This window comes from Onychomys torridus, chromosome 13, assembly GCF_903995425.1.
Source record: "Onychomys torridus chromosome 13, mOncTor1.1, whole genome shotgun sequence".
Lineage (NCBI taxonomy): Eukaryota > Metazoa > Chordata > Mammalia > Rodentia > Cricetidae > Onychomys > Onychomys torridus.
This window is the reverse complement of record NC_050455.1, coordinates 52745608-52758427: the sequence shown is the minus strand read 5'-3', so window position 1 is coordinate 52758427 and position 12820 is coordinate 52745608. Positions and strand designations below refer to the sequence as shown.

The following is a 12820-nucleotide window of genomic DNA, read 5'->3' as shown; positions in this document are numbered from 1 at the left end:
GTCTAGCTTTGCAAATAACCATCAGAAAGGCTCTATCCCTTCATCTGCTTCCCACTCACTCACTTGGTTAGGCCAGTGAGTTTGAATCAGAGCATCAAAGGACAGTAAAAAGTCAGCTCTGATTGGGTAGGAATCTAGAAGAGGTACTGTCAACATTAACTAACCACAGCTGCTATCTACTTCCCCTTGTTTTCAAAAGACTCTATAGTTCTTTAACAACCTTGGAACTTAGTCTGTTTGTAGGTTTTGAAAAACTCCAGTTAGATAAGCTCCTGAAGACCCATTTCCTCCAAAAGTGTATTCCCATGATATTTTGATAGTATCAAGCTAACAGACATATCCCTAGACATTTTTGATAATGGGACAGTTCCTCTCTGTATCTACCAAATAGTGGCTATTTGTTTAAAAATTGGCTCAATTTTGATGTACTGGCACTAAAACATGGATGCCCAACATAGACAATGTTTGCTTATTTAAAATTAAATTATTAATAGTTGGCTTTGAAACTAACTGCTTGCCTTAGGAAAGTGTGTGTGTGTGTGTGTGTGTATGTGTGTGTGTGTGTGTGTGTGTGTGTGTGTGTGACAGAGAGAGAGAGAGAGAGAGAGAGAGAGAGAGAGAGAGAGAGAGAGAGTCTAGAGTTTAGTAGGTTTAACTTCCTAGTTTTTGTTTTCCTTTACCTTAAAGTGATGATGAGATTGGATTTCCAAAGCCAAAGCTGCCAAGAGCCTTTGGAAAAACAGGAGTTGAGTATGCAAGCCTGATCTTTCCTTCCTGGCTCAGACTAGCCTGTACCACTATGTGGCACAGACCAAATGCTCTATAACATTATGGGAAAATCTTTTAAATACTGGAATCAAATTTTTATTATTGTTGTTGTTGTCCTTTAAAAAAAAGAAATATATTGGCTCCCCTTTAAAAGAATTCTGGAATTGAATCTCCATTATTAAAATCACACTGAGAACAAAACAAAACAAAAGCTTAGTTACACAAAGGCTTAAAGAAAAACACCTTTGACTCAGTAGCTTTGAACCTTTGGATTTCTGTCACCCCAAGAATGTGAAATTGGGTTGTGAGCTATTATTTCACAGTGTCCAGCTGTTGTTGATGGCTGAGGCAGCCTGGAACTTTTTTTGGATTGAGGATGTGGATTATAGGTATATCCAAGTCCAAATAGTTATTTTTCTGAAACTATTAATTTAAAATAAAAATTTAAAGGCTTTGGGGAAAAAACACACTGGATTAAATTCTATAATTTTTCAGTATAGTACTTTTTTCCTTTCACTTATCTAGCAAAATGAAACTTTGTACGGCTTAAAATTTTGATTCATGTGTATACAGACACATATACGTGTGTGTTTGTGTGTGTGTGTGTGTGTGTGTGTGTAACATTTTTTAAAGCAAGCATTCTCTTTGATATGAGCTGAGATATGTGAGACATTTACCAAGAGTTCTTGGAGGGAAATTCTTGCCTTTTATCTTCATGCCACCATCTTCCAAGGATGTGGAGACCCAAATGCTGTTAATTAGTGTCAGTCACCAACCAAAGTAAGATGCGTGGTCCCTCAGTCTGTATTGAAGCAGAACCACCATTCCCATTGGCCACAATTCACAAGGACTCATTTAGTGTTTACCCAAGTTAAAATTCACCTGACTAAGCTGAAATGGGAGCAATCTCCAGAAGAAAATATTCCTTTCTCTTGGTCATTTGACCAAGGGTCCATGGAATATAAGCAAGGGACAGAGAGAACCAAGGGAAAAGTGAAAAAAAAATTCTCTAGGCAGGACGCACTACAAAAAATCACACAGAGCCACACTCTCTCGGCTGTAGAAATGATGCTCTGTATATAGGATAGCCACGTTGAGCAAGTAAAGAAGTGGGACAACAGATGATGTGGCTCTCCAGGGACAGGAATCTGGGCTCTCCCCACAGTCTGCTGTTTGTCTTTCCTCCAGGATTGAGCTACATCCCCCCAACAACTCTGTCCCACCCCAGTGGCAGCTATGGTTGCATACAAGTTTATCAGTACAAGTTGGTAAGTACTACCCTGAGGACACCTGGCTAACCTATTGCAAAGGGAGCTGGACTTCCCCACGAGAAGTCCCTGGTGAGTCTGCTCACTTAGAAGAATCTAGGCTACTCTGATGGATAGAGCATCTACGGGAAAGTGGATTTCTGGGTGTTCTACTCCACAGAGGATGGGAATGAACCACTAGCCATTCCCAGCAATGAGAGAAGATGAATTCCTCACTGCTAGCAGCAGCAGTAGCTCTGAGCTAATCTGGGAGAGAAACCTTGCTCATCATGGTCGAGGCATAGAATAGAGATGACTAAATACAACTAAAACTCATTTATATCATGAATCCATTCATCAACAAGTTACATGTAGAAATGCTTAAACATGACTTTCACCCTTTCCCATAAGTTGACATGGAAATATGAATACTGCCAGACAACCACAGTGGCAAATTAACTCTGGAATGGCATGGGAAATGACAATTGTTGTGAACTGAACACTCAGTGAACGGAGCCTATGACAAAAAGATGGCATGAATTTGGACAGCAAAATTTTTGGGTTATCACCAATGCAGGTTGGTGTATATATGTACTCATACATTTAATATATATATATATATTTATATCTTTCTTTAGAAATGCAACTTTACAGCTGATTTTTTTTTTTAAAAAGCTAATAGAAAAGTAGAAACTGGCAATTCTTTTTACATGTCTCCCCACCCCCAAATGAAGCCCTGTTACTATGTGGCAGTCACATGAAGATGAGGTTGTAGATTTCTCTATAAATTCTTTGGTTCTGTGGCTCTGGAGAGGACCTATCACCCAGACTCCTACCCCTGACCCTTGCTCCCCTTCCCTCCCCCAATGATGAGACTCTGAACTTAGAAGCAATGAACATTCATGTGACGGTAGGATTTCCCATACTCCGCTGAAGAGAGAGGGGAACATCATTCAGTATCCCAACATCTCAAATGTGGGGTCCATGGAACCTTTGTGGGGGATTCCATGTTGACTAAAAAGCCATAAAGCAAAAACTAAAGGGAGGCAATAAAAGCAAACGAATGACCCTTTCCTTTTGTTGCTTAGAGAAACAAAATCAATTACCTTTGTACAGATCAATGACGCTACAAGTATTTTAGCCAGGCAAAAGAAGGTAATGAACTGAGACAAAAGGTGTGAGAATCCTCATCTTTGGTATTGTAGCTGTTGAGGTTTCTGTTGCTCTGTTCCATGTTCTTTTGAAAAACTGCATAGGCACAAATTAAAGACAATCTTCAACTTTAAGATTACCGAGTGAGTTGTCAAATGAAGCAGCAGCCACTGAGGCTGTTCTGTGTTTTGATTCTTGTCTCAACCCTTTCTTTCAAATCTGCTTCCAAAAAATTAAAAAAAAAAAAAAATGTCCCAAGAGGTCTGTTTGAACACAGTGCATCTTCGGTGTTTTGTTTTGATTCTAGCGTGCTTTTCTTGTTGGTGATTTCCAGTGATTGATGGAATCATTTACTCAATTAATGGGACAGTTCTGTTTGTTGCAGAAGTAGGTGCAGAAAAAAGTTTCTTTGGTTTCAATAAGTAATTCATACAAAAGTCAGTCTCAAGTGTCTGTAAAGAATCATTGCAGCGTTTGGCTTGCTTTGAACACCCACGGTGCCCACCTGGGGCCATTCACTGGTAAATATGCACATAGTGACCTTTGTAATCTCCCAGAGTTCTGTGGGCCCTCTCCACTCGCTATGGGAAAGTGACAACCAGGGCTGGCATGGTGAAGCCACTGCCTGGATGCTTGGTGAATGTCATAGGCATGGCTGGTTTGCTCAGCCAGAGGGTGAGCCCAAGACAAGAGCCGCATGCCACTAGGAGTTACAGAGGTGTTCTGATCTCTAAAAGTAATCACAGTATTTGTAGGCTAGAAAATGGCAGGTAATAAATGTCTTTGGTTTGCAGTATTCTGCTTCTTTGGTGTGCTGTGTTCTCTCCAGATTCAGTCGGCTGTTTCACAAGGATGAGTCAACAATGGAAGAGATTTAGGAAGAGGCAACAGGATGTGGCTTATTAAACTGTTTCTTTCTAGAAAGCAAAAGAAACATCCCCGCTGATGGGATGGGACAGGGACCACACAAATCAGCAAGGATGAGAATGAACTGCATGGTAGTCAGAACATACATAGGAGGAACTGGGTGGACCAGTAAATCAAGGACATGGCAATGATCTAAAAAAATCTAGATCTTAAACGATGCATTTGCTCCTGTACTGTAACAGTTAAATTGGCCTCCTGAGTGTGCATCTGCGTTATGTACAAACAGAATTTGTAACAAACTGCAAAATGTGCTTGAAGCCATATTCCCAGTGATTTCCTAATGACTTCACAACGGTGTAGACGGATATAGACCGCCTTGCCAAGCTGGATGCATTGAAACCAGAACCTTCCTTATTTCTGTTTTATCTTTGTTGTGCTTGATACTTTGAGCTCAAGTGAACTGACTTTTTTATTTCCCCCTGACGGATCCAAAAGACCACATGAGATTTCCAGGAGGTAAGGAAAAGAAAAATTGTAAACTGAAATCAACCTAATGCTTTCTAAACTATCCAGTGAAAAGATGCCTGAGTTGGAAAAAACAGGTCCTTGGATTTTTATTGATTTTTCATATTTAAAACTTGTGCTCAGTAATTGCCATTCTGATTCATTTTTTTGAAATGTTATGGCTGAGAATTTTTGTGTATTGTGATATAAAGAAGCTAAGCACTTGGGAGGCAAATGAGGTCTTTCTTGTTGTTAAATTCTTTTCATGATGTAGTGTCTTAGAATCCTAAGTTGTGTCTTGACTTGGGCCAAATTCCCACTGTTACTCATGGGCAACGAAGACAAGAGGTTGCCTGGGCCTGAATGGGACTGTTGACGCTTACATCAATACTGAGCTTGGTGGACACCCTGCTGTAATTAACTCCCTCCAAGAAGGCCCCATTTGGATCTCTGGGATGCCTAGCATGCTCAGAGGATAGTGTCTGGTTCAAAGAGATTAGTTTTCAGCGTGCACTTGGACTCTGTAGCCATTTAAAACAAAGCAAAACAAAATGAACACCTGGCCTATGATTACAGCTAGAATAGAATTTTCAGGAGAATTGTGCTTTCAAGTCACCAGTGAAGGGCCCCAGCTAAGAATCTGATGTCTTTGTGATTGTTTGTTTTGTTTGTGTTTGTTTGTTTGTTTGTTTTTGGTTTTTATTGATTTACTTTTTGGTATCTGTTGTCCTCATTTGGAGGTGACTTGTGCCCAGGTGAAAGTCCTTGGATCATGCTTTGGTACAAGTGCTGGAGGAGGAAGAGGAGCCTCCCGTGCTTAGGTCATCTTGCCATTTCTCCAGGCTGCGGCGCCGGGCGTTCATGAAGAAGTTACTGACAGTGGTCAGCTCCAGCCCGAGTTGCTGGGAGATGGTGATCTGCATTTCCTTCGAAGGGCGCTTGTTCTCCTTGAAGATGGCGAAGAGCGTTCGGCGTTGGAGGTCCGTGAACACCAGGCGGGATTTCTTCTGGGAGTTGTTCCTGTCCTTGTTAGGTTCTTGCTCTTTACGCTTGCACGCTTGAGGGAAAGACAAGGAAAGGGAAAGGAGTCAGTGGCAGTGTGAGGACCCAACGGTGATTCAGTGATCCATTGAAAACATCCGTCCTAGAGGGGGTGGAGATTGTTAAGCTTTGGTGTGTAGACTACCCGACAGTCAATAGCACACCAACCCAGTTCGTCTCGGGGATGGAAGGCCTCAGTTAGCAAATGGGGAGCAGGAGAAAGGAGAGCCAGGGCTGGCTGCTCCACAGTCTGGTTTGGATCTGATTCAACTTGTTTTTCTCTTTTATTCCCATCCCTCTGTACATGTTTAATTCCCCGCCCCCCTCTGTCTCTGTCTCTCTCTCCCTCCCTTCCTCCCACCCACTTCCTCTCTGTGACTCTGAAACCAGTTGTGGTGAAGAAGGTGAAAAAGTCCCCCACCAGGGGGACAGTTGGTGACGGGGTGCCCTGTTCACTAGAACTGTTCTCAGCGAAGCTGAAGTCACTCCTGGAGTTAAAGTTCACCCCTTCAAACACACAAGCAAGGCTTCAGTTCACACAACTTCAAACACTGTGAACAGGATGAAACACAAGGCAACAGATGAAAGCATCCTGACCTGAATCCTGTCCATCCAGACATTTAAAAAAAAAAAAAAAAAAAAAACAAATCTCAGAAAAGTCAGTTTAGCCAGCTCTATTGTGGCCACTTGGAAGTGGAGCCAAAACAGGAAAACAGGTGTGTGTTTGTGTGAGCAGAGGGGGTTAGGGGTAAGAAATAAGCCTAAGTTGCAACGACAGCCTTTAGGGTCCTAAATATGTCTATTGCCATATGCTTGGATTTAGCAGACATGAGAAGCTACATGTGAATGACATATGTGACCAGGACATTTTTCTACCCATCAGCCCCTCTCCCTCAGTCTGCAGCTCCTTAGAAGGCAGTGACCAATTGCATCTGATATTCCTAATTTACTCGTTGGAGCAGGGGATATGGGTTATACTTGGCACCAAGTGGTGACAAATGACATATTTGACTCAGGGAATTGGGTTCTTCCCTCTGAAACTGTCCAAGCCAGGCCTCCGTTGTCTGGGTTACTCTGAACGTTGTTATCGTCCAGGCTTCCTCAGAACATCTCACTGAGCCCTCAGCGCTCAGTGACTTTTCTAGCCCAAAGTGCCAAAGTCCTCCATGCCCTCTGAAATCAACATGGTAAGCTCTGTCACAGCAATATCCAACTCCTGATACCAGTTTGTCTTAGGCAGTGTTCTGTTGCTGTGGTGAAACACCATAACCAAAAGCACCTTGGGAAGGAAAGAGTTTTATTTATTTTTTTAAATATATTTTATTTATGTATTATGTATACAGAAGAGGGCACCAGATCTCATTACAGATGGTTGTGAGCCACCATGTGGTTGCTGGGAATTGAACTCAGGACCTCTGGAAGGGCAGTCGGTGCTCTTAACCTCTGAGCCGTCTCTCCAGCCCCGGAAAGAGTTTTATGCTACTAACAGTTCCATATAACGGGTCATCATCAAAAGCAGTGAGGACAGGAAGTCAAGCAGGGTACGAACCTGGAGGCAGGAGCTGATGCAGAGGCCACAGAGGGGTGCTGCTTACTGACTTGCTCCTCATGGGCTTGTTCAACCTGCTTTGTTATAGCACCCAGGACCACCAGCCCAAGGGTGGTACCACCCACAATATAGCTCATGATATTTTACCATGGCAGCTGGAATGGACTTGAAGAGGATTTAACTCAAGGACAACACTCAAAGGGAAAATCCTCTGGAAACTGAACCTCTCACCTTTGTTTCTCCACACAGAAACAAAGAGAACTCACTCCTGAAGGAAACAAGATGTATACCCTCCCAGGGCTGCAAGAGTAGAGGAACCTGTGTTGGAAAAACTGCTGGAGCACGTTAGTTTTGGTAAATAATTTCTTCCTGATTTGTTCTTCTCTCATTAAGAAGAAAAAGGGAAGGAAGGAAGGAAGGAAGGAAGGAAGGAAGGAAGGAAGGAAGGGAGGGAGGAAAAGAAACAAACTGTATTATCTTCCAAAAGAAAACATATCCACACAAGAACTTTTCTCTTAGAGGGTTTATGGTTTTCTCATGAGGGGAAGTTCCCTGGCCATGTGATTTCAGACAGCAGTGACTGAGACTTCCTGCCACACCACCCTTGGATAGCTTCCCCGTGCACATTCCTTGTTCACTCCCACCCCTGCCCGCCCCACAAGGTTCTCATGGCTTGTTGGATTATGTGGCTTCCTGTCTGGCTGTCATGAGCACATGCTGAGACTCTCACGCCATATTTCGGGTCACCTATCAAAGTGGTTCTGAACTTTAGGGTGTGCACGAGCCATCTGAAGAGCACTTTACAAACACAGATGTAGATGCAGCCTGGCTGGATGGTGGGTGGAGATTCTGCATTATACATTAGCTCCTAGGTGATGCTGTTCCCAGTGCTCCACATGCCTCAGTCTGAATTACTTGCTTCCTAAAATCTTCTGGGAGCACCTGCTACATGGAAAGCTCTGGGGTTAGAGGTGCCCGGGTTCAAATTCTGACTCCCACTTCTAAAGCTTGGGACCTCAGAGTACTTCAGCTTTCGGGGCCTGTATTCCTGAGTCCAATAAGGAAGTCACAGTGCCAGTCTCCACTCATTGGATTAACCCCAGCAACTCTGAGCTAGACACATCAGGCAGGATGATTGTCATTTTAAAAGGAAATAAGTGGCCAAGCTTCCTCCTTCCCTTCCATAGAACAGCACCCGTTGCAAGGGGAGGGGCCTCTGTGCAGGGCAGTGTTCAGTCCTCTCCAGAGATTCTGTGGAGTACTGCCATCACACTCCCCACAGGTTTTCCTGAGATGTGGGAAACAATGTGCTGCTTGGCCATGCACTGCCACTTTAGGTTCTCAGATCCCAGCCCTGCCCCAGCTTCCTGGGGGTGGAGCCTTCATCTGGAGGGTTCTTAATAAATAGTGATGCACAATTATCACCTGGTAAAATCTGAGCAAATAGCTTCTGTAAACATTGGCTGAAGTCCTCTGTCAACTCACCCTTCTCTGGATTAGTCACGTAGCCCTCAATTTTCATACCAATATTGATCACCCTTCAGATAAGCCTCTGTTTGTGTTTTTAGTAGAGTGATTACACTGTGTGGGAGAAGTCCACATTGGTCTGTCAGATTATATTTGGTGAGATACAGACAGATTAGATAGATATTAGATTTATATACTTAGAAAAATATTAAATGCTTAAAATGTTCAGCACTGCAGAGAAATAATAGATCAATACTTTCTTTCTATGCTTTTCCAATTGCTTTCCAGAGTCACCAGATTACACATCAGTAAATGCAATGTTACAGTCAATGTACACCAGGCCAAGAAAGCCAAAATAATGAAGTAGCAGGACTGAACTTGCTCAGATTATCAAAAGCTGGTGGTTGGCAACTCATGCTTTTTACTCACAAAGTCATCTGGTCAGCAGTCCAGGTGTGCAAAGCACGTTATCTGTGGAGTACTCAGTCATAAATGGGGCATCGACATTGTGGCCCTCCCAGCCAAGGGTCAGAAAACATAGCAGAAGAGGGAGCAGAAACATTCTAAGAGCCAGAGCTTGGGGAAAGACTAGGGCAGAACAGTGTCTCTGGACACATGTCCTCATGAATCCACAGAAGCTGCAGGTGCCCTCCCAAGTGCAAGCCAGCCAACATGCCAGCATGGAGGGGAGAAGGGCTTTCGAGCCCCATCCCAAGCTGAGGAGCTATTGATAGTTGATGGCTGCCAAGAAAAAAAAAGGCTATGAAATGATTCCTAATGATATTCTGCTATACTCATAGATTGGTGCCTAGCCCAGCTGTCATCAGAAAGGCTTCATTCAGGGGGCTAGAGAGATGGCTCAGAGGTTAAGAGCACTGACTGTTCTTCCAGAGGTCCTGAGTTCAGTTCCCAGCAACCACATGGTGGCTCACAACCATCTATAATGAGATCTGGCGCCCTCTTCTGTATGAATAATAAATAAATCTTTAAAAAAGAAAAAGAAAAAGAAAAGAAAGGCTTCATCCAGTAACTGATGGGAGCAGATGCAGAGACCCACAGCCAACATTAGGTGGAGCTCAGGGAATCCTGCAGAAGATGGGGAGGAAGGATTGTGGGAGCCAGAGGGATCAAGGACACCATGAGAAAACCCACAGAATCAACTCACCTGGGCTCATAGGGGCTCACAGAGACTGAACCAACAACCAGGGATCCGACATGGGCCTGACCTAGATATTCTGCATATATGTAACAGTTATGTCGCTTGGTCTTCTGATGGGACTCTTAACAGTGGGAGCAAGGGCTATCTCAGACTCTTGTGCTGGCTTTTGGGACCATTTTCCTCATACTGGGTTTCCTTGTCCAGCCTTCAACTTGATAAGCCATGTTTGGTTGATATCTTTGGGAGGCCTGTGCTTCTCTGAATAGAAATGGAAGAGCAGTGGATAGAGGTGTAGAAGGGAGAGGAAGGGAGGGGAGGGGAGGGGAAGGGAAGGACTGGGAAGAGAGGAAGGAGGGGAAACCATGGTCTGATTGTAAAAAATAAATAAATAAAATTTTAAAAAAGAGATAGTTTTCTTTAGTGGTGTGATAAGTTGACCATGCTTCAATGGATGGCCCCTCAACCATGAATATATGGACAGCATTGATTGGATTCAATGAGCTATAAAAAATGAGGACATGAAGTTGGGAGAGAGATATAAAAGGGGGGCATCTGTAAAGAAATGGAAGTGGGGATAGGGAAGGTTTATGATTGAAATACATCGCATGGACATATTAAATTCTCAAAGAATAAATTAAAATGTTATATTATAATAAGCAAACAAAAAACAAAGTCCGTTGCTCAGAAACAGAATGAAATAAAGTTTGACTTGCTTTGAAAGCCTTAAAAAAAAAAGTCAACAGATGGAATGACAGGTGGTGTGAGGCTGTGAATCTCAGTATTCTTAAAACAAGCCACAGAGCCAGCTATCCCCAGAGACACAAGTAGTCTGTAAATGGCTCAGGTATTGTTAAGATATTATACTCTATAGTCAATATGTACTCATTTCTGAATGGCTAGGGAAGTGCCAAGGGACTCCCTACAACGGAGGAATGTGTCAGAGACCCCAGATAACAGCAGATGTTCTCAGGCAGTGTTGATGGAGTCTTGCCACAGCCTAATGCTGGCCAGTCCTGTCCAGCTTCCAGCTACCTGAGGGGAATTTTGCAATAGATAGTAGGTCCAATTTCATCCTGACTAACGGATCCATTTCTCTTCCTCCCTTTTCTAGAAAAACAAAAAGCAGGGAAAAGACAGGTGAGCTAATGAATGTCCTCCAGGCTAGTGAGACAGGTGGGAATCAGGAAGCTTCAAGCCATTTGTGACTGTCCCCTCACTCCCTCCCCTTATGTGGAGCATAAGGAAGTTCTAAAGCTCGTTTCTACCTCAAAGATGGGGTTAATCGTCTGTTTACCTATCCATGGTGACCTACCCATGCCACCACGCCGTTTCCCTCTTTCCAGAAGGCGCTCCATTGATTCAGCTTGGTAATTTTGGACAGACAAGAATCCACAGGTCTGTCCATAACCTGTGACTGATAGCAAAGAGCAACAGCCAACTACCTACCTACAAATGCAGGCTCATTGCCAGACTGAGGTTTTAACCATTTGTTTCTAAGGGAGGCTCTGCTCCAGGCACAAGCCAACTCTCACATCTCAACATGTCAACTTGCCTTTTACTGGGTCATCATTTTATTTGTCCCCTTGCTGTTATCAGGAATATTGATAAGATAAAGACACTGTAAAGCCCGGGATGTGATACTTCCCCATAGCTGATCCTTCTTAACCAGGAGGAGAGATCAATTCTTTCCTGACTGATTCTCTTTCCACATCTCTCCATCCCAACTCCTGCTACAGCCATGTCTTATTTGCCTTGGGGAGGGGGCTGCTCCTAGAATTCTGGGGTCTCAGTTGTCCCCTGATACTCAGGTCTTAACTTTGCCCACTGGTCACCACAGGCAACGTGCAGGAATGTGGTCAGAAAATTGAGGCAGAATTTATTAAGCCAAAGACAACTTGCATCTGTGGAAGACATCAGGAGTGTGTGAGTGTGTGTGTGTGTGTGTGTGTGTGTGTGTGTGTGTGTGTGTAAGACTGGTGCAGGAGGCAGGTCCAGATGGGTGAGGTCATTCCAGGTACCACACTTCTCCTAGACTCCTGATCTATCCCACAGGTTCAGTGCCTTTAGTTTCTCAAAGCATCTGAACACTGCCTTGTTTTGATTTAATACAAGATCCATGTAGTCCTAGCTGGCCTGGAGATTGCTGTTTCAACGAGGTTATCCTTGAATGTGTGGCAACCCTCCTGCCTCTGCCACCTGAGTGCTGGGATTCTAGGCAGGAGTTACTGTGCCTGGTCACCTGAACATCTTTTGCCTCCTGTAGTCTTTGTCACAGTCATAGACCTTTAGGGTCCTTGTCTGGCCAGAGGATGTCACTGCTGCAGGCCGCAGGAATATATCATAAGAACTCAGCTGGTTATGGCAAAGTCACTACCTGGAGGGATCAGGGAATTCCTCCAGAGAAGGCCAAATTCCAAGGAGCTTTTGGTGTTATTTGGCTTGTTATATATCAGCTGTATTCTGTTATGAAAATCATGTGTGCCTTCATAGTTTTCCCAGTTGATTTTTCCCTAAGAAGAGCTAACAGTGTGGACTGATCACTCTCTGGACAAACACACCTAAGGTATTTGGAGAACAGCCTCAGGGAAGGCTTACTCTGGAATCAGATATCTCCCTTAGCCACTTTCAAGGACTCGCAGTAATTACAGCCCACATGCAAGGCTCCTGATGTAAGGTAAATTCCACAAAGAGACACCACCTAGGTCAGGTGGACATTAAGTAATAGCTTTACACAATTTAGCTCGGACCCTCCCTTCTTACAGCCTTATTAACTTTATAGACCTCTAACTCCTTACCTAACCACTTCTAGGAGTATTTAGAGAACCTGTGCGCTAACAGCTATGCTCAGCCAGAACCCCAGTTCAAGCCCCCCTGTAATTATCACCATTGGCAGCATCCGGCCAGGTCCATCCCCAGTTGGAGGAAAGTACCTTATCAGAGACACCTCTGTACTCTCTAAGAACAGACTTAAGCATCCAGGCTACCTGTTTGAGAAGGCCTGGCAGATGTGCCAATTAAGCTTAACTTCCTCCTTTCCCAAATCTTACCTCTAGTTCCAGATCTCCC

At 43.7% G+C, this 12820-nt stretch overlaps 1 protein-coding gene across 1 annotated transcript in view; it reads right to left on the bottom strand.

Annotated features, from left to right (window-relative positions):
- Positions 1-609: 609 nt before the first annotated feature.
- Positions 610-12820, bottom strand: part of Onecut2 (one cut homeobox 2) — a 50483-nt gene continuing 38272 nt past the window's right edge. The window contains exon 2 of the mRNA XM_036204282.1: positions 610-5595. Within this exon, the coding sequence (XP_036060175.1) occupies positions 5309-5595 (287 nt within the window). The 3' untranslated portion in view covers positions 610-5308. The remainder of the gene's footprint in view (positions 5596-12820) is intronic.